This window comes from Musca autumnalis, unplaced genomic scaffold, assembly GCF_047663935.1.
Source record: "Musca autumnalis isolate F117 unplaced genomic scaffold, ASM4766393v1 scaffold_4, whole genome shotgun sequence".
In the NCBI taxonomy this organism is placed as follows: domain Eukaryota; kingdom Metazoa; phylum Arthropoda; class Insecta; order Diptera; family Muscidae; genus Musca; species Musca autumnalis.
Genome location: NW_027411977.1, coordinates 88,253,902 through 88,276,109, shown reverse-complemented (window position 1 = coordinate 88,276,109; position 22,208 = coordinate 88,253,902). Strand labels below are relative to the sequence as shown.

General features: G+C 35.1%; 4 protein-coding genes across 4 annotated transcripts; 2 read left to right on the top strand and 2 right to left on the bottom strand.

The window, feature by feature from the left end:
- Positions 1 to 42: 42 nt before the first annotated feature.
- LOC141402611 (uncharacterized) lies at positions 43 to 468 on the top strand. The gene has a single exon (XM_073984251.1). The coding sequence runs from the start codon at positions 64 to 66 to the stop codon at positions 445 to 447; it is 384 nt and encodes a 127-aa protein (XP_073840352.1). The 5' UTR covers positions 43 to 63; the 3' UTR covers positions 448 to 468.
- A 7,455-nt stretch (positions 469 to 7,923) lies between these two features.
- Positions 7,924 to 8,384, bottom strand: LOC141402275 (uncharacterized). Its single transcript, XM_073983179.1, has one exon. It carries the CDS (start codon positions 8,363 to 8,365, stop codon positions 7,970 to 7,972), a length of 396 nt encoding a protein of 131 aa, XP_073839280.1. The 5' UTR covers positions 8,366 to 8,384; the 3' UTR covers positions 7,924 to 7,969.
- Positions 8,385 to 16,391: 8,007 nt separating this feature from the next.
- LOC141403005 (uncharacterized) lies at positions 16,392 to 16,750 on the top strand. The gene has a single exon (XM_073985138.1). The coding sequence runs from the start codon at positions 16,418 to 16,420 to the stop codon at positions 16,748 to 16,750; it is 333 nt and encodes a 110-aa protein (XP_073841239.1). The 5' UTR covers positions 16,392 to 16,417.
- A 2,602-nt stretch (positions 16,751 to 19,352) lies between these two features.
- Positions 19,353 to 19,706, bottom strand: LOC141403004 (uncharacterized). Its single transcript, XM_073985137.1, has one exon. It carries the CDS (start codon positions 19,695 to 19,697, stop codon positions 19,353 to 19,355), a length of 345 nt encoding a protein of 114 aa, XP_073841238.1. The 5' UTR covers positions 19,698 to 19,706.
- Positions 19,707 to 22,208: the final 2,502 nt, after the last annotated feature.

The window sequence follows — 22,208 nt, the reverse complement described above, 5'->3', positions numbered from 1 at the left end:
CGCAGTATCAGAAGTTATTTACTTATCGGAGTAAACGCATTTTCTAAAACTACCTAAAACAAAATGTTCAAATTCGCCGTTGTTATTTTCGCCGTTATTGCTTGTGCTGCCGCCAAGCCCGGTTTGGTTACTCCTTTGGCTTACACCGCTCCTGCTGCTGTTGTTGCTGCTGCCCCTGCCCCATTCGTCACTGCCACCAGCAGCCAATATGTTGCCCGTAACTACAATGGTATTGCCACCGCTCCAGTTGTTGCTCCCGTTGCTGCTCCTGTTGTTGCCAAGACTTTCGCTGCTGCCTACACCGCACCTGTTGTAGCCAAGACTTTCGCTGCTCCAGTTGCAGCTGCCTACACTGCCCCAGTTGTTGCCAAATACGCTGCTACCTATGCTGCTCCCTTCGCTTACTCTGCTCCTTTGACCTACGGCGCTGCCCCCGTTTTCTTGTAAAAACTTTCAGATTAGATTCGATACGACACAACCAAATAAATTATTTTATTAAACGAAAATTTTACATAATTTGTTGTTTCATATTATTAGAAAGGGATGATACGACTTTACACAAGTATTAAAAGCGTTAAGTTCGGTCGGGCCGAACTTTTTATACCCTCCACCACAAATTTCAGACATTTCGGTGGATTAATGTGGCCACAACCTTCAAAATACCGAACATCGGAAGGTACCGTTCTATGGGGGCTATATGATGGCGTGGACCTATACCCATAAATGTCTGGGGGAAAGTTTTATACCCCCAACGAAGTCTAAATACCAAATTTCAGCCATCTCGGTGTGATAATGAGGGCAAAACCTTCAAAATACCGAAAATCGGGAGATATTGTCCTATGGGGGCTATATCAAAACGTGGACCTATATAAACATTTTATGGTAGAAATATTTCTTAGCCTCTGTAAACACAACCTTTCAATACCAAAAGTCCTACGTACAAATAATAGATTTCTCAAAATTGCATCCACCTACATCAATCCGTTCGGACGCTAGAGTGATTTCCACAGACGGACGGACATGGCTATATCGATGTAGAATTGCACGCTGATCAAGAATATATATAGTTTGTGGGGTCTACAATGATTATTTCGAGTAGTTATAAACGTAGTGACAAACTTAATATACCACCATCCTACGGTGGAGGGTATAAAAATATATCAAAAGAGATACCACTTCTAAAAATGTCTACAATGTCTTGTACACACACTACGAGGACAGTTCGGAAACTTCTTAGCCTAGCACAAAAAGCGCGGTATAAACAGAAAAAAGTTAAGTGTTTTGGAAACTTCCATCTCTGTTATGAACACATGTTAAATTTTGTTTCGATCTGGCAACTCCTTCATATAGAAACAGGTGTTCAAAAAAGACGCATCCGCAATTTTTTTACAATGGAAAAATTAGAAATGCTTGCTGTCATTAAATATTTACATAAAAAAGGTTTATCGGGACAAGAAATTCATAATGATATGGTGAATGTCTTAGGTGAAAGTGCTCCTTCATATGCAACAGTAAAAAATTGGGTTGCTGAATTTAAACGTGGTCGTACAAGCATTCAAGATGAACCACGTAGTGGACGTCCAAAAACAGCAACAACAACAGAAATTGTTGCCAAAGTGCATGATATGGTATTAAATGATCGACGAATAAAAGTGCGTGAAATTGCTAATATCATGGGCATCTCAAATGATCGAGTCCATTTAATTTTGCATGAAGAACTACAGATGAAAAAGCTTTCTGCAAGATGGGTGCGCATTTGTTAACAGTCGATCAAAAACGCATAAGAATGAACATTTCTCAAGCTTGTTTGGATCGTTTTAAGCGAAATAAAATGGATTTTAAGCGTCGTTTCATAACTGTTGATGAGACATGGATCCACCACTATACTCCAGAGACAAAAGAACAATCCAAACAATGGACTGAAGCTGGAGGAAGTGCCCCAAAGAAGGCAAAAACAATTCAATCGGCTGGTAAGGTTATGGCAACGGGTTTTTGGGTCTTCAGAGGTATTTTGTTGATTGAATATCTGCAAAAGGGTAAAACAATAAATTCAGAGTACTATTGCAACCTTTTCGATCAATTAAATGTACAAATTCGAGAAAAACGTCCTGGCTTACAACAAAAAAAAAAAAAAAATCATCAAGACAACGCACCAGCGCACAAGAGTGTTTTAACAATGGCTAAAATCAACGAATTAAAGTACGAGTTGCTTGACCACCCACCTTATTCTCCTGATTTAGCTCCCAGTGACTTTTACTTGTTCCCAAATCTAAAAAATTCCTTGCGTTTTACCTCAAATGAAGATGCAATTACAGTTGTAAACCACTATTTTAAAGACCCTGAGGAAAACTATTTTAATCAAGGGATAGAATTGCTAGAAAAAAGTTGGACTAAGTGTATTGAAGTTTCAGGAGATTATATTGAATAAAAATAGGTAAAAAAACTTTTTAAGTTAAACGGTTTTATGTTAAACATACATTGCAATGTTTAAGATAAATGTACTAAAAACCAAAAAATAATAAAATAGATACAGTCGTGTGAATTATAAACATATGCATAGACTAGACTAAAATAAAACCGTGGGGCACGTCAATTGTCTACAATCGTTGATTAAAATGTTCGTTTTGTAATGTTACACTATAATTAGGCAGTTGTTCAACCGACAGCGATGGACGTGTGATAAGTAGGGATAGAATGTGCAAACAAGCTAGCAAGCTCGATTATAAGCGAGTTTTAGGGTTTCATAGTGGTGAGCGAGTAGTACTTTGTCGATTAAAGACAAACTACGAGCAGTGAAACGATTCTTCGCCAGCCAGCAGTGTGAATGTCCAACGATAAACTAGTTGAAACATTTTTTTATTTACATGGAGTGTATAACTATTGGAATTTTTATGAGCAAGAAAATAGTAAGTAATTTCCTCACCGTCTGCGGGCCAACTGCCTAACGACGAATTAAACGATTCTTCTATCGCACATTATGTCGATAATTTGTAGACAATTGACGTGCCCCACAGTTTTATTTTAGTCTAGTCTATGCATATGTTTATAATTCCCACGACTGTATCTATTTTATTATTTTTTGGTTTTTAGTACATTTATCTTAAACATTGCAATGTATGTTTAACATAAAACCGTTTAACTTAAAAAGTTTTTTTACCTATTTTTATTTTCTAGTTTTTGGTTTTTATTTCGCATTCTGTTTAATTCATTTAGTGCTACACTATTGCAAGGTTTCTTGCCGGTTAGTTTATTGCAGTCCAACTCCTCTATACGTAGTCCCTGCAAAGATCTTACTCTACTAAGAGCCACGTAGGCTTGACCTTCTTCAAACAGTTTCGCACCTAAGTATACGACTGCGTGATCCATAGTGCTGCCCTGCATTTTATGTATTGTAGGCGGCCATTTTAGATTTCAATTTTGCATGGTAAATTGTATTCTACTTGTTGAGACCTTTCATTTGATACCCATGTTGATGGGATAGATAAAACCTAAGTTATCCGCCATTTTGTAGAGGCCGCCATCTTGGATTTTAATTTTATATAGTACATTGTATTCTACTGGTTGAGCACTTTCATTTGATACCCATATTGATGGGATTGATAAAACCTACGTTATCCGCCATTTTGTAGCGGCCGCCATTTTGGATTTCAATTTTTTATAGTATATTGTATTCTGCTTGTTGAGCCCTTTCATTTGATACCCATATTGATGGGATTGATAAAACCTACGTTATCCGCCATTTTGTAGCGGCGGCCATCTTGAATTTATAATGATAATGAATAAACATAATTGTATTGTCACCAAAATCCAAAGTGTATACAAAATTTCAGATTAATCGGTTGACAGGAAGAGGGTGAAATTTGAATTACTAAATTTGACCCAAGAATAAATAATAAAACAAACGGGGTGAGCTAAATAAAACCATTTAAAAATAAAAATATTTTAGAGGCGATGCACAGAGGGGAAACATAGGCCTAAAGTTGCTCAAAACTCAAAATATGAAAATCGTTTCTTTATGAAAAAATTTTGATAAACGGCAACTAGACTCTTTTCTACATTTGCTATAACCGTCCTCGACTTTGTAAGATTAACCAATCCAATGCAGCAGTCGATTGAACTCAGCCATACTGAAAACAAAAAGTAAATTTTCGAAAACTAAGAAATTAGGTGAACATTAAAATGACATTATTTTCGCGAAAATTTATATTTTTCAAGATTTATTGTTTTTGTACAGTCTCCGAACAAGATTAGCATTTAAAATGTTCATATTGATTTTACATCTTTGCTCTTTAATAATGGTGATACATATCCTCTTTATGAAAATGTTTTTGTATGATAATTTTTAAGATTACTACAATTTCAATAGAGAACAAGTAAGAAAAGCTTTAAGTTCGGTCGGACCGAACTTTTTATACCCTCCACCACATATTTCAGCCATTTCGGTGGATTAATGTGGCCACAACCTTAAAAATACCGAAAATCGGAAGGTACCGTTCTATGGGGGCTATATGATGGCGTGGACCTATACTTACAAAATTCTGGGGGAAAGTTTTATACGCCTAAAGAAGACTAAATACCAAATTTCAGCCATCTCGGTGTGATAATGAGGCTAAAACGTTCAAAATATCGAAAATCGGGAGATATTGTATTATGGGGGCTATATCAACACGTGGACCTATTTAAACATTTTATGGTAGAAATGTTTCTTAGCCTCTGGAAACACAAAATACAAAGTTACAACCGATTCTTTGGTCAAATGGGTCTAATACATTCAAAATATATTAAAATGACGCGTACTTTATAAGGGGCCTTATGTGGGGGCTATACCAAAACGTGGACCTATATAACCCAACTTTGGTATGAATGTTTTCTGGCCTCTGAAGACACAAAATACCAAATTACAACCAATTCTGTGGTCAAATGGGTCTAATACATTCAAAATATATTCAAATGACGCGTACTTTATATGGGGCCTTATATGGGGGCTATACCAAAACGTGGACCTATATAACCCAACTTTGGTAGGAATATTTTTTGGCCTCTGGAGACACAAAGTACCAAATTACAACCAATTCGGTGGTAAAATGGGCCAAATATCTTAAAAATTCCTTAAAACGACGACGCGTCACGCGTCATTTTGTATGGGGGCTATACGAAAGCGTGGACCTACAAAGCCCGCTTTCAATACCAAAAGTCCTACGTAAATATAACATATTTTCCCAAAATTTCATCAACCTACGTCAATCCGTTCGGACGCTAGAGTGATTTCCACAGACGGACAGACGGACAGACGGACAGACGGACAGACGGACGGACATGGCTATATCGATGTAGAATTGCACGCTGATCAAGAATATATATACTTTGTGGGGTCTACAATGATTATTTCGAGTAGTTACAAACGTAGTGACAAACTTAATATACCCCCATCCTATGGTGGAGGGTATAAAAAGTCTATTTCCCCGTCGTTTCCCGACCATAGTTTCTTCTAATGTTTTATGCGCTTGAGTCTCAAATATCAGATTCAGTCATAAAAAATTGCGCATATTTGCGCCATTCCGAAAAAATCTAATTTTTCTCAACTAAAATATGAAATATTATTATATGGAATTGCAATGTTTACCCACACTAAATTTTGTTCTGCCTTATAACCGGGACTCTTATTTATCAGACTTAACCAACACCTATCAAATATGTTTGCATTATTCAGAATCATTCACGTCTTTTCTCATGTGAATTGAGAAAAAAATAATTTAAGTAAGTTTCAAAAAATAAAATTTGGAATAAAATATATGTATATGGTACTATATATACATCTGTACCGATTTGTTTGAAAATTGGCTCAATGTTTTTTAGGCTAGTTCAGGTTGCATTTGTCAAATTTCAGTGATTTTGGTGCATTTTTATCTCATATCAGATGCGAATATATTTGGAAGCTGCATCCAAATCTGGACCGATTTTCATTATTTTCTATAGGATTAATTCTTGTACAGAAGATATGCTTTGTGCAAAATTTTATATCAATCCGACTATAAATGAGCTTTCTAGGGCTTTTGATCAACTCCCAGCAAAATGTTCGATGCCAAAGAAGCTATTCAAGAATGGGTACAAGTGATATGGAATGTCATTTTTTTAGCATCTTCATTCATTCTTTTTACAAGAGCGTGACCCCCAAAAGATGCAATTCCTTTTCAGATCCTAAGCATGTCATCTTTACTAACTCGATGGAATGGCATCTTCAACAATTCTTTGGCATGGCATCTATACCAATCCTTTGGCATGCCATCTTAACCAATTCACAAGAATAGCATTTTCACTAATCTATGGCATGTAATTTTCACCAACCCTTTGGCATGGAAAATGCTGTATTGAAAAATGATTTTCATTTTTTTTTATTTTATTAATTCAAAGGAATTAATGAAATAACTATAATTTATTTATCATCATAAAGTTTACATCTATAATTGCAGTTTGTTCTCGTTGTTGTAACAGTAGTTAATATGTTTGTATTCTCATTTTTCTGCTTAATCTGACTCTGGGTCTATCAGTCGTAAGAATGGTTTATTTATATGGTTTGTAACCACAAAGCTGCAAACTTAAGTTTCTTAGCAGAATTGGTAGGGCAATTGAAAAGGAGCAGTGTGCTGTATGCTGGGCAGATGTTTTCCACGGTGTCATCAGTACTTGCCCTATAGGAATTATTGACCCAAAACTACTCTGGTTTGTCCTGGCAGCTGGCGCTTCTCAGCTGCGATATATGGTGGATGTTCTCCAAGGACCGCATTCACACGATAACTGTTTACTGCATCTGCGACTGCATTCTTGTGAATGCTACTTAAACCTGGTTGAAAGGCTTGTTGATCTAGAGGTTCTCTCTTGTAACGTTACACTTCTCTTTCTAGATTATGAGCACGGCTTGCTCTGAGTGAGTCCTCTGCTAATATGGATATGGAGATGGCCTTCAGCGCAGTTGTTGTGCTGCTTACGTATCCTATGCTATTGATCGGCAACTGGAAAGTTATTTCTGATACTGGAAGAACTATAGCCACAAGGTTCCTTGCTACGGGCGACAAAAGCGAAATCGGGTTGTAAGATTCACCTTTGCTGGTTGTAAATTTAAGTGAGAAACTTGACTTCCGGCCGTCCCAGCTGTTGCAGTCTAAACATCGCCGCTGCACGCAACAGAATTTACTTCCTCCGCAACAGGTTTTGATTCATCTTACAAAAGGATTTTACTTCCCATCAGAGCAGTGCAGATTTCGACATTGACTCCAACTGCAGATTACTATTTCGTGAATTTTATTTTACAACGTTTTGGAAATTTTTGTTGTTTTGTAGGGATCTACAAATCGACTTGTTGAGCAGGGTTCTCTAGAGCAGGCAAGAAAACTTTTATAATTGGTATGTTCCTTTACTTTTAAAAATGGTAATTGTTGCAAAAATGGTAAAAGTGGTGAACTGCTCTCATATAAATTGTATGCTTTTAAAAGTAAGGAAACACTTTGCGGGTAAAAACTGGTAACCTCAGGCATGTAAGGGAACACGACTAATACCAAAGACTGCAGTCCGACTTTACTTTTAGCTCAATGATTGGGACTTCCTAGCATAATAAATCTTACATTGCTTTAAACGTACATATTTAGATAAATAAAAGAATATATACTACATGTGTAAAAATAAAAACACAAAATTCATCTCTATTGGATCGATGGAATGGGTTCAAATGCTAAGGAAAAGATCGGATCCACCACGACTTCCTTTGAATTGGTTCAAATGCTGATGAAAAGATCGGATCTTTCACGACTTCATTAGAACCAATGCAAAAGATCCAGTGAAATCATGGCATCTCATGGAACCACTTCCATAAAATTTTGCTGGGATCATAAAAAGAAACAACAAATAATGCAAAATTTTCGTTTGTTAAAATAATTTATTTGGTCGAATCATATCGGAAATAATCAGCAAGTTTTTACAAGAAAACTGGAGCAGCACCATAGGTCAAAGGAGCGGAGTAAGCGAAGGGAGCAGCGTAGGTGGCAGCGTATTTGGCAACAACGGGGGCAGAGTAGGCAGCAGCTACTGGTGCAGCGAAGGTCTTGGCAACAACAGGAGCAGTATAGGCAGCAGCTACTGGAGCGGCGAAAGTCTTGGCAACAACAGGAGCAGCAACGGGAGCAACAACTGGAGCGGTGGCAATTCCATTATAGTTACGGGCAACATATTGGCTACTGGTGGCAGTGACGAATGGGGCAGGAGCAGCAGCAACAACAGCAGCGGGAGCGGTGTAAGCCAAAGGAGTAACCAAACCGGGCTTGGCGGCAGCACAAGCAATAACGGCGAAAATAACAACGGCGAATTTGAACATTTTGTTTTAGTTTTGTGAAAGAATGCGTTTACTCCGATAAGTAAATAACTTCTGATACTGGAATCAGAACCAAAACATGGTATTTATAGCCAGTATTAGTAATGTTAATGACATGTAGACATACAAACAAAATAATAGCTGATTCGTAATATGTGTGCTAATAAGAGTTACTCCAATTAAAATGCCAAACACATGTCCAGTGGCAGATGAATTTTGAATAGTTTTTAATTTGACACATTTAATTCGAAACGTTGTATACCGTTGGGTTTGGTTGTTATTGATACCTCAAGAACACCAAAACTTTTTGACTATATAGGTTACGTAGAGAGAAAGAGAGCGATCAATTGTACGAAATCAATGTATACAAATGCAATATGGGAAAGAATAATTTCTAAGAGGTGCTTAGGACTACAGTTGTGATCCACTTCCAACCACATTTTATTAGATTCGTGACGTATTTTTACACTTTACTGAGTTTCAATAATATCATAAAAATAAATCACACATTACATTTGTCTGATTTTTTAATTTTGTGGTAGGTTAGAACAGGGACGTACGCAGGATTTCATTTCGGGGGGGGCCCAACTTGACCAAAAATCATGAAAATTGAAAATGGTGTGTAGGGTTACGTAAAGCTTTTTAAATGTTTTGCTGTTGATTTTATATGAAATATTGACACAAAGTATAAAAATTCAGTAGAGAAAGATCACAATATTTAGGATACAATTTTAACTTTTTACAGAGTATTAAATATAAGTTAAATATAAGATATTTAGAATTGAATTCAAACCACGTTTGGTATAGTCGCCATATAAAAGTTGCGCCCCGTTTTCAGTATTTTTTCATTATTTCTGCTATCACAAGATTTTCAGTATTTCAAAGATCTAAATCTAATTTTTAGAATATCAGCTGTAATACAGATTTTGGGATTCCTTTTTGTGAAAGAGCCTCCATGCAGAAAGTGGTTAAAATATATCCACGTTTTGATCCAATCCCTACTTAACTATATTCGCGAGTAGGACGAATTGAGTTGTACAGGAGTTATAGGGTATAGGGGTATAGTTCGACCCGAACATAACGCCTCATTTTTTTAATTACATATCGAAATACCCATACGACTTCTATAAATTAATTACCATTAAAAAGAAGAATAACACGAATCTGCGAGCACAGATTGGACTTCTATAATCTAGCTATTGTGTCGATAACCTAAGAATAAACTATTCTTTAATGCCATAAAAATGCCAAATTTGATTAATTAAAAACTGTAGAAATTTAAAAACGGACGATACAGACTACGATTCATATCCAAATCCTTCTCAGAGTACTGTTTGAGACTACAAAACTCATGTTTGGACTAAGCCACAGCATGGTCGATCAAATATCTCAGAAACCAATTGGCAAACTCTAGCTAAGTCGTGACAAAATAATATAAGTCGAAAATTTTCATGATTGTTGTTCCGGCTGCATTCTTTACTTTTGGTATAATGTTAAAGAACGCCTTAACTAACTTTAATTGAAAGGTGCTTACACTTAGGAAGTTTTTGCTTTTTCTGAAACTACAATGTTCATAAAAGAGAAAAAAAAATCCAAAAACAAGAAAAATTGCTGGATAAATTTTTAAATAAATCGCGGTCAAAGTTCACATCTTTAGGTGTATTTTTTCCTAAGTTTTACCATTTTTGAGATATAGAAGTTCAAATTGGGACAATGCACTGACTGTATCGCCTCTTTATAAAACAATGTCATGTATGGTGTCCTTAACTAACTTTAGTTGAAAACGGCTTACACCTGGGAAAATAGATGGAGGGATTTTTAAATAAATCTCGGTCAAATTTCACATTTTTTAGGTTCATTTTAGATTTTCAGGATTTTGCTGGAAGCGGCAAGTCCTACCGAAAGACAACGAAGGAAAATGTTGTAGCAGTGAAAATCCTCTTTAACATTTTCTTTAGTCCCATTTCGATGGGACTTGTCGTTCCCACGCAAAATCGTGAAAACCTAAAAAACCCAAAAAATGTGAACTTTGATTGCGATTTATTAGAAAATTCCTCCGGCGATTTTTTTTATTTTTTTCTCATCTTTGAATAGTTACTGCGCCCACAAGCCATTTTAGTTGGTCTCTTTAGTATTTAGATGGACTGTCAAAAAAGTCCAAAGGATCAGTCTTAAGCTGCACTTATGTTGAATTTTGAGAGGGACGTACATGAAGATGTTGGCCACACATATTCTCTTGGAACTTGTTGTACATTTGGAAAAAAATTTTATTTGAAGAACTGGACCGATATAATCAATTTTGGGTTCGATATATTTCTGGAAGAAATACTGCGATGTGCAAAGTTCAGATCGAATCGATTACTACCATTTTAGCGAAATTTTTTTCTTTACGAGATCCAAAACTTTTACCAAATCGGTTGATCCGTTCGAAAGTTATCATGCGCTCCAGCCTGCCAGACAACTGAGATACAGATGGACGGGCTGTCCGTCCAAACATATCGCTCATTTACTCAAAGAATGGCATAATTAGCAATTTCTATTTTTTCTACGACTTCTGTTTTATCTTGTGTCAAATTTTCATGTTGATATCTCTAAAAATCAACGAGTTACAGCTTGTTTTCTAGGAGTTTGGCATAAATCAAAAAAAAGGTTTTTTGAGGTTATAAAGCACTAAAACAATTCGTTTGATCTTGCACAGACATTTAGCACGAATATCTGGCAAGATCTGTACAAAAGATGATCCCAATAGTTATTTTATTTTTTGTGTATTCACCTTTTTAAGGTGGGAAGTCAAATTTCATTCCGCAACTTAAAACGCGTTTTTCTCGAAACTTGATTTTTTGAAATATAAATGAGCGATATAGGGAAAAATATTTTGGATTCAGGATGAGTGTAAAGCCTCGAGACCTCAATATAGCTTGAATAAGACATAACAAATATGGAGTATACTCATTACGGAATTCGTATTTAATAGTGGAATGATGTGGCATGAAGGCGTAATTCAGATTTCATTGGAAGTTTCTCCCAAAAGGAGTATTCAAACAAAAAATTTGAAAAAAAATCTTACATAACTTGACTTGATGTACATTTTCTGTACAGAAACTTCATATACATATATAAGATAGATACATGTATAATTTTTCATTTGAAATCTCCTAACACAAAAAATGTTTATGACAAAGAAAAAATTTAATAATTGGTTACAGTAGCTTAATAAATTTTGTTCGATCAAACCATTTCGGGGGGGGCCCGGGCCCCCCGTGCCCCCCCCCCCTGCGTACGTCCCTGGTTAGTAAAGTCTTTGAAATACTTCAATTACGTATTTAATTTCCACATTTGTTGTATATTTATTATGTAGTAGCAAGTTCCACTGTTATAATTTATACAATTGAGGTGTTAAAACAGACTAATGAAGACATGCATAGACGTCGCTTTGTTGTCATCTGTTATTTTCGAAAATTTCTTGCGGATGAGACTTCTTTAAAAATACATGACGAATCGAAAATATCAATTCGGATGTTAGAAAACTGCATAAATTATATTCGAAGACGAGCCAATTGAGTGTATAAACACAAAACCAAAAACTGCAGAAACCTTTCGTGCAACATATGCTAGGAAAAGAAAATGAAAGCACCAGTTTTTCATGTCTTGATTTGTATATGATGGTAATTCAACAGCTTTTTCCTGTTACATCCCTTAGGAACATAGTGCTTCCACAAAGTATCGTCATTTTACAGGATTAATTACCGTTGTTTTTGAATTTACCCAGACAAGACTGTTTTGTGTTAGTTCTTGTTCCTCGCCAGGTGCTCCTTATTCGAACTTGATTTCGTGATCCTTTCGAATTCCATTTAGTGGCCACCTTTTTTGGGATTCGAACCGTACATTTGCTAATGTATGCAAATATTGCGCACTTTTAATTGTTAATACGGAAGACAACCCTTTTGTATATCAAATAAAACCAATTGTCTGTTGTTTTCAATAAGTTATTGTGCTTTTTATCCCTAATACATTTTGGTTTCAACGGTGTATACTAACTTTTGCGACAGACTGTATATGTTGGTGTCCAATAGTGGTTTTCTTGATAGAGAACTAATGCTGAGCAATAGTGAGTCTATCCATGATGAAATTCAAGCACCCAACGCTGGTATGTGAATGACAAATTCTGTCGCCCAATCTTGCATCTGTCAATAGACTAATTTTGGCGTCCAATCGTCGGACTTCTCTTAAAATAATTCTGGTTTCCTATCGCGAATCTTCTCATACATTGATCAGGAACTACCAAACTCTGACAACCAGTTTTGACTTCTTTTAAAATGAAATTCTGGCGCCAATCCAAGGTCTATACATGTATACATTTTCTTAACAAAAATCCATAAACACAATTTTTCCCAATCTACATTTTTTATACTCTCAGCTTTAGTCAAAATGTGCCTCATCGAAATAATGGTTTAAGGGCCAAATTGTGTTTGGAAGAAATCAGTTTCAGAAATCTTGGAGTCGACTTAGCTATGTTCGTCCGTCTGGGTGGCTGCCTGCAGAACACTATAATTCGCGAACAGATCAACCGATTCGGTCCAACATTTGGCATTCCTGATATTTTGTCTAAATCGATCGATCCACTCTTTCGGTAACCTTCCACAGAGTATTTCAAAAATTTTCAGAGAAGTGCAGTTTAAGACCTCTGATATAGGAGAACAATTACTAATGATGTAAGAATAAAACTCTGTTGAAAAAGAAGAAACTCTTTATACCCAAGTGTCAATTGCCCGCTCAAATAGATACGTGTGCAAACAAAATAGAAGTCGTCATCCCAAATAAAACAACGCCAAACCTCCTAATTGTGAGACCGGGCACCGTCGAAATGTTGTTTATTGCTGTAGTATGCAATACCAACAAATTAGTTATGTGTTTTTTCGTCGAGAATCGACGAACGCATAGCAGTGGGAAAGATTTGGTTTTGTTTGCAAGTGAAGTTGCTCGAGTTTAGGTAGTGCCAAAGAAATTCTCGATCAGAGTGTTTCTTTGCACACGTATCAATTTAAGCGGGAATAAAAAGTTTCTTGTTGAAAAACAAGAAACAAGGGAACTGATGAAGATCTGTGGCGAGATCTGAAACTATAGTCTTCCCTGCCTTACCCCTTGGTAAACAATGCCAATATTTTCCCACTAATAAATTAAAGTTGTTTTAATAAAATATTAAAACAACGACTATGGGATTAAGCCTAACTATTTTGAAAAAGTAAAACAAAAATATTACTACAGTACAAGTTTTTTCAGGGGCAAAGGTACATCAAGTGCGCACGACAACTTTCGAACCGGATACTGCGTTGGTCCAAACTTTGTTTATCGCAATATTTCTGCGAGCCTTTTATAAAGTTCGAAGGTGGTGATTTTCGGTCCATTTCTTCTGGTAAATTTCCAGATTTAGCTAAAGCGGTATGTATGATTTTTCTTGAACGGAACAACATATTTGGTCCAAACTTTGGATTTATATTTTGTCCAAACTTAGTTTTAGCTCGAAAATGTACCATACTGGGTACATCCCTCACAAATCTTCAAAATAGTTATTTAATGCAGTTTAAGGTCTGTTCGAGGATCCTTAGAAATGTTTACTGAAGGCATTCCTTGCGTTATGAGCGGTATTATTTCGTTGGCAAGTCCATATTTCCTGAAAAAAGCTGAGAATTGTAATGTGACGAACTGAAATGACTGGTGGGCGCTATATCTTTCAAAAGGAATGACTCCCAAAGTCCTTTGCCGAAGAAGGAAAAAGGAACATTTCTAGAAATGTGCATCCATTGAAAGTACTTCCCAAAACACAATTTAAAGAGTAATCGACAGAAAAATCCCTGAAGATGAAATTCTGTGTAATTTTGAAATATTGGAAATAAAATATAAACATTGACCTCAAGCTCAATAATCTTGATTTTATTAACATTCGAAGGGTCGAATCAAACATAAAAATACCACAGAAAACTCCTGTTTTGTACAATAGACATTTACTAATTTTTAGCAAGAGACCAGTTTCAAATAATCTCAACGGTCGACCCTGCGGTGGAACAGAAATTATATCATAAAGAATGGTTGATATAATTTTTATTTTTTTTTTTTTTGCAAATTTCAAACATAATAAAGAATTTGTAATTGTTATGATGTTCAAAATAGTTCATTACAAAAACGTGTTAGAGACTATATACGAAAATTTAAAACCACAAAGATTAAGCAACGATTTTATCTTATATTGTTGAATTGCTCTTATCAAAAATTTTGAAAAACAAAAGATTGCAATTTCTAGTCTTGCTTTTCGTATAGTTACTTACTTCTATTCTAAAGTAACTCGATTCTATTCTGAAGCATCATTATTTCTATTCTGAAATAATCTGTCTCTATTCTGAGACGTCAACTAATCCATTCATCATGAATTCTAATGAAAAATTTTGCACTGATTTACTTTTATTTTTTTTATATGAACGAAACACAAACTTTCCTTTTCAGCTACATATACTTCATCTATAATATACGATTTTTCTTTCAATAACATACATTTCAGTAAAATTACATTGTAATCTGCAAAAGTACACATGACATGGACATGGACTTCTTTCATTTCATTACAGCCTTACAGCCTTGTTGGCTTCTGGCAACTCAAGCTTTTTCCTATTCTATTTATTAATTTTTCTTCGCACTGCCGCTCAACTACAAATACATATATGTGTGCGTTCTGCTTTTCTGGTTAGAAACCTGTCGTCTGTGCTTTCTCGGACTTTCTTGTTTATTCTTTGTTCAATCACTTTTCAATTCAACCTTTGTTACATTCGGTAAGAATCGATCTCCACAACTTACTTTCCATTTTCTTTCAATTAAAAGAAAGAATATTCTTTTGTTTTTACTTTCTATAACTTTCACGCAATCCAATCTGGGTGAAATATTGTGTTTCCAGCAATATTTCTTTGGTTCGGGTTTCAAGGTTTTTCACTTTCTACAGGAGAACCACCAATGTCCATTCTTGGTGTTTTCACTCATGTTATGTGCTGTCAACCGACTCAAACAAAAAAACTCAAAATTGTTCGAAGGCGATTTTTGGGGGAAAAATGGAAAGATTTTCTTCTATATTTCTATCTGAGGATGTAGACTTCGTCAACAACTAACCCCATACTGTTTTTGTTAGAATAAAATGTTTATAAAATCGTGTTTATTGGCATTTTTAATTGAGTTATATTGTAAACAAACTCAATGTTAACAACATTGGTGAGAGCATTTCTTTGTATATACAATTCATTTGTGTATGTCTATGCTTGAACATTGTTTATGGATTTAATTGTAATAATGCGTCTTTGAAGTCAAGTACTTCAAAAAGGAGCTATGAAAATTGTTCATAATTTACCACACCGTATGTACACTCCGGTTCATCTGAATAGAACCAACGTGATTGAATTTACAAACACCATTATATCTAACGGTAGGAGAATATGTAGAGTATATAGTAGCCAAAATATTCAATAACTTATATGTTTCACATATGCGTTATAACGGTACTTTTCACTCACTTTATGAACATCTATGCTTATTTTAGCCATTTTACAGGGTTCACCAGAATAGAACCATGCTAAAAATTTATTTTAACCAATTGTTAGTTGTGGTAAACTTTTATAAAAAACAAATATAATTTAAAATAAAAACCGAGAGTGTCCATTGCCAACAAATATTGTTATGTAGAAATCGGTAGAAACAATTTATAAAGTCAAAATTTTATACTGAATTGTATTCAACATTTTCAAAACCACAATAAAATGTCAAAGAAGTAACATTTGACACGATTATAAGTCCAAAACAGAGGAACTATGGTTCCTCCCATTCAAAAGTTAATATTTTATGTGTGGAATAACTCTTATTAGTACCCATACTACGAATCAGCTATTAGTTTGTGTGTATATCTACATGACATTAACGTTACTAATACTGGCTATAAATACCATGTTTAGGTTCTGATTCCAGTATCAGAAGTTATTTACTTATCGGAGTAAACGCATTCTTTCACAAAACTAAAACAAAATGTTCAAATTTGCCGTTGTTATTTTCGCCGTTATTGCTTGTACTGCCGCCAAGCCCGGTTTGGTTACTCCTTTGGCTTACACCGCTCCCGCTGCTGTTGTTGCTGCTGCTCCTGCCCCATTCGTCACTGCCACCAGTAGCCAATATGTTGCCCGTAACTACAATGGTATTGCCACCGCTCCAGTTGTTGCTCCCGTTGCTTCTCCTGTTGTAGCCAAGACTTTCGCTGCACCAGTAGCTGCTGCCTACTCTACTCCCGTTGTTGCCAAATACGCTGCTCCTTTCGCTTACTCCGCTCCTTTGACCTATGGTGCTGCTCCAGTTTTCTTGTAAAAACATAAAGAAGACACAACCAAATAAATTATTTTATTAAAAGAAAATTTTACATAATTTGTTGTTTCATATTATTAGAAAGGGATAATGCGACTTTAAAAAAAAAATATCAAAAGAGATACAACTTCTAAAAATGTCTACAATGTGTTGTACACACACATCCATATACATAAATTTTGTCTGCTTTATTATTATACCCTCCACCATAATATGGAGCGTATAATTAATTTTGTCATTCCGTTTGTAACACATCGAAATTTTGGTCGGAGACCCTATAAAGTATATATATTCTTGATCGGCATAAAATTCTAAGTCGACATATAGCCCCCATAGGACGTTAGTCCTGATTTTATTGAACACCTCCTTTGGTATTTAGTTGGGGATGTAAAAATTTCCACCTGAAATTTGTCGGTATAGGTCCACGTTTTGATATAGCCCTCATAGAAACGTACATCCAGATTTTCGGTATTCGAAGTTTTTATCCTCACTATAACACCGAAATGGCTGAAATTTACTATTTAGTCTTCGTTGGGGATACAAAACATTCCTGGAATTTGTCGGCATAGGTCCACGTCTTCATAGAACCCCTATAGAACGGTACCTCCCGATTTTCGGTATTTTGAAGGTTGGGTCCTCAAGGTCTCACCGAAATTGCTGTAATTTAGTGTGAGCTGTGGGTTTGAAGGTGGTGGTCTCAATATCCCACCTCATTAGCACACCGAAATAGCTGAAATTTGTTATTTAGTCTACGTTGGGGGCGTAAAACTTTTCACCTAAAATTTGTCTGTATAGGTCAACGTTTCCATATAGCCCCCATAGAACAGTAACTCCCGATTTTCGGTATTTCGATATCCCATCGAAAGGACTGAACTTTGGCATTTAGTCTTCGCTGGTTGGAAAAAAATTTTAACCAGAAATTTGTCGGTATAGGTCCACGCCTTCATATAGCCTCCATAGAACGGAAACTCCATATTTTTGGTATTGGGGGCGTAAAAGTTTCCACCTGAAATTTGTCGGAATAGATCCACGCCTTCATATAGCCACGCCGTCCCGATGATCCGTATTGTGAAGGTTGTTGACTCAATATCTCATTGAAATGGCTGAAATTGTGTATTTAATCTTTGTTGTCGGTGTAAAACTTTCCACCTTAAATTTGTCGGTATAGGTCCTCATCTTCATATAGCCCCTATAGAACAGTACCTCCCGATTTTCGGTATGTATTTTGGAGATTGTGGGCTCAATATCCCACCGAAATGGCTGAAATTTGGTATTTAGTCTTCGTTGAGGGTATACAAGTTTTAAAATTAAATTTTTCGGTATTGCTCCACGTCTTCATATAAGTCCCTGTAGAACTGCCCCTCTAAATTTTCAGTATTAAATTTGGTATTTAGTTTTCGTTGGGAGCACAAAACTTTCTACAAGAGATTTGTCGGTATAGGCCCAAGTCTTCGTATAGTCGCCATCGAACAGCACCCTCCGATTTTGGGTGTTTTGAAAGTTTTAGCCACATTATTTAAGCTGAGTAACTGAAATTTGGTATTTAGTATTGGCTAGACGTACAAGACATTTATAAAGGTCAGACAGTATAGGTTCACGTTTGGTATAGTCCCCGTATAAACGTAGGCATTACTGCACGTCCTCATATAGCCTTCGTAGAATGGCCCCTTCAAATTTTCGGTATTCTGAAGATTTTGGATCAAATATCCAACCGAAATGGTTTAAATTTCGTATTTAATATTCATTGGGGGCATAATACCTTCCACCAGAAATTTGTCGGTATAGGTCCAAGTCTCCATACAGCCCCCACGGAACGGTACCCTCCGATGTTCGGTGTTTTAAAAGTTTTTTGGTTTTGTCAAAATTTCGAACCGAAATTGCTATAATTTAATATGGTGTGTTGCCAGGAGTTCCAAATCTCAATTCGTAAAATGTTAAATATTGATCCATATTTTGGAAAGGAGTAAGATCATACCCCACATGAGCTCTTTTGAATGGAGTATTATCAGTTGGGATATACTTCTCCTACAATAAGAAGAATAGATTAGTAATTTCATAAACAAAGGAAACTAATTATTATTATTCACTTGAATACAATTTGTTTGACAATTTGGTTGAAACATGTGGCTTATAGTTACCTTAAATAAGGGTGTGCCAATCTACGGGGGCTATATCAAAATTGGAGACATTTTTATGGTTTTCAGTAACAAAAATCGTATAATTTTTGCAACATTTTTTACTTCTACTACGATTAATATCCTGAAATCGATTGGAGCGATTCCATATGAGAAAAAGGTTATTCCTGATCAAAGGTAATTTTTTGGTCAAAAAGTGACTAGAGTATCATAAGCAGTCCCATATTATTTAGTAAAATTGGGATCAGTATAAACTCTTTGACATGAGTGGGGAAACTGTTTTATAACTGTAGCATTTAGGGTATATGCCTAAAATGTACCTCATTGAAATAATGGGATGTTTTCTAAAATTTTTTAACAAAAAAGGTTTAAAAGACCACCCCAATCAAAAAACAAAAAAACAACAAATAATGCAAAATTTTCGTTTGTTAAAATTTGGTCGAATCATATCGGAAATAATCAGCAAGTTTTTACAAGAAAACTGGAGCAGCACCATAGTTCAAAGGAGCGGAGTAAGCGAAGGGAGCAGCATAGGTGGCAGCGTATTTGGCAACAACGGGAGCAGAGTAGGCAGCAGCTACAGGTGCAGCGAAAGTCTTGGCTACAACAGGAGCAGCAACGGGAGCAACAACTGGAGCGGTGGCAATACCATTGTAGTTACGGGCAACATATTGGCTACTGGTGGCAGTGACGAATGGGGCAGGAGCAGCAGCAACAACAGCAGCGGGAGCGGTGTAAGCCAAAGGAGTAACCAAACCGGGCTTGGCGGCAGAACAAGCAATAACGGCGAAAATAACAACGGCGAATTTGAACATTTTGTTTTAGTTTTGAGAAAGAATGCGTTTACTCCGATAAGTAAATAACTTCTGATACTGGAATCAGAACCTAAACATGGTATTTATAGCCAGTATTAGTAATGTTAATGTCATGTACATACACACAAAATAATAGCAGATTCGTAGTATGGGTACTAATAAGAGTTACTCCAATTAAAATGCCAAACACATGTACAGTGGCACATGAATTTTGAATAGTTTTTAATTTGACACATTTAATTTGAAACTTTGTATACCGTTGGTTTTTGGTTGTTATTGATACCTCAAGAACACCAAAACTTCTTGTCTATATATGTTACGTATATAGGTGGAAAGATAAATCTCTCGATCAATTGAAGGAAATCAATGTATACAAATGCAATATGGGAAACAATATGTTTCTAAGATTGAGATTACCGTTGTGATCCACTTCCAACAACATTTTATTAAATTCGTGACGTATTTTTAACACTATACTGAGCTTTAATAATATCGTTAAAAACAAATCACACATTGCATTTGTATGATTTTTTTACTTTGTGGTAGGTTAGTAAAGTCTTTGAAATACGCGATTGAATTTAATTTAAAAATTTGTTGTATATTTATTATGTAGTAGTAACTTACACTTTGATAACACTGAATTTGAATTTATTCAAAATTGTCCCACAAAACATAATTTTAGAGAGATGAAGTCAGAGACAAAAAAATTCTCCATCAAATTTCACTATAGGTCACCAAAGAAATGAAATGTCTATTTACATTCTATAGCATGAAAATATCAGTATCAATTTTGCTGAAAAAACATGAAAATATTTCCGAATTTTTTTGATGAAAATTTTTTTCTAATGTTTTCTAGTTGATACATGGAGGTAATATAAAACTTGGTAATAGGTGAAAAGTGTCAAAGGATGAAAAATTCTACACAAAATGTCACTATGAGTTTCAAAATGGGAAATCCATGTATACTATTTCCTTAAAAAAATTATATTACAAATTTATATATATTAGGATGAAATTATATGCTTTAATTTTGGGCTGTTAATTTTACACAATTCCATACTGGATCAAAGCCTAGCAAAATTCTTTACTTTTTGGGAATATTGTTAAAGAAAGAAATGTTCCAATATAAATTGGAAATATAAATATCTTTTTGATGGTTTTTCGTTATAAATTCATACATGAGTTGTGCGTTCAATTTATACAGCTTTAAAAACATTTGTGGTGAATATATATTTGAAAAATATAAAAAACCCAGACGGCACCTGCCAAAATTGCCTATTTTTATACTTTCAACTTAAATTCCGTAGTTAGGATAAGTCATTGGTTACTTATATTGCATGCGAAAATACATTAGAGGTCTACGGCTATGGTCCAGTGAAAATATAGGAGTCATATGGGCTCTAACATGCACAATTTGGTGTGGTCCAAAAAACTACAATGATGGGACTCACTCCTACTTTGGTGGCATTTATGGAATTAACCCTAGCAATTGACATAAATAGCTGTATCATGAATGACCATAACGAACCCAGTTATGATATAGTCATTTATGTCACTTTCTAAGGTTTATTCCGTAAATGCCACCAAAGTAGGAGTGAGTCCCATCATTGTAGTTTTTTGGACCACACCAAATTGTGCATAGCCGTAGACCTCTAATGTATTTTCGCATGCAATATAAGTAACCAATGGCTAAATACGCAATTTTGGCAGGTCCCATCTAGGTTTTTTATATTTTTCAAATATATATTCACCACAAATGTTTTTAAAGCTGTATAAATTGAACGCACAACTCATGTATGAATTTATAACGAAAAACCATCAAAAAGATATTTATATTTTTCAATCACAACGAAAATCTCTATGAAAATTGGAAAATATGGTCCTAAAACCTATATATCAAAAACAAGTGCTGCTACGAATGTTATATGTTATGGTTACAGATTTCTTTTATTCAGAGACTCATAATGAAATTTCATTTGGAACATTTCTTTCTTTAACAATATTCCCAAAAAATAAAGGATTTTTCTAGATTTTGATCCTGTATGGAATTGTGTAAAATTAACAACCCGAAATAAAAACATATAATTTCATCCTAATATATATAAATTTGTAATCTAATTTTTTTAAGGAAATAGTGTATGGGATTTATGGTTTATTTCGAAACTCATAGTGAAATTTTGTGTAGAATTTTTCATCCTTTGACACTTTTCACCTATTAGCAAGTTTTATATTACTTCCATGTATCAACTAGAAAAAAGAAGGAAAATTTTTTCATAAAAAAAATGGGAAATATTTTCATGTTTTTTTTCAGCAAAATTGATACTGATATTTTCATGCTATAAAATGCAAATGGACATTTCATTTCTTTAGCGACCTATGGTAAAATTTGACGGAGAATATATTTGTCTCCGACTTCATCTCTCTAAAATTATGTTTTGTGGGACAATTTTGAATAAACTCAGATGAAGTCCGACTTTAACCCTAAAACGTGTTTTTCATTTTTAGAGATTC

Excerpts from the sequence above, each read along its gene's own strand:
- LOC141402611 (XM_073984251.1), top strand. The coding sequence starts at position 64 with ATGTTCAAATTCGCCGTTGTTATTTTCGCCGTTATTGCTTGTGCTGCC.
- LOC141402275 (XM_073983179.1), bottom strand. The coding sequence starts at position 8,365 with ATGTTCAAATTCGCCGTTGTTATTTTCGCCGTTATTGCTTGTGCTGCC.
- LOC141403005 (XM_073985138.1), top strand. The coding sequence starts at position 16,418 with ATGTTCAAATTTGCCGTTGTTATTTTCGCCGTTATTGCTTGTACTGCC.
- LOC141403004 (XM_073985137.1), bottom strand. The coding sequence starts at position 19,697 with ATGTTCAAATTCGCCGTTGTTATTTTCGCCGTTATTGCTTGTTCTGCC.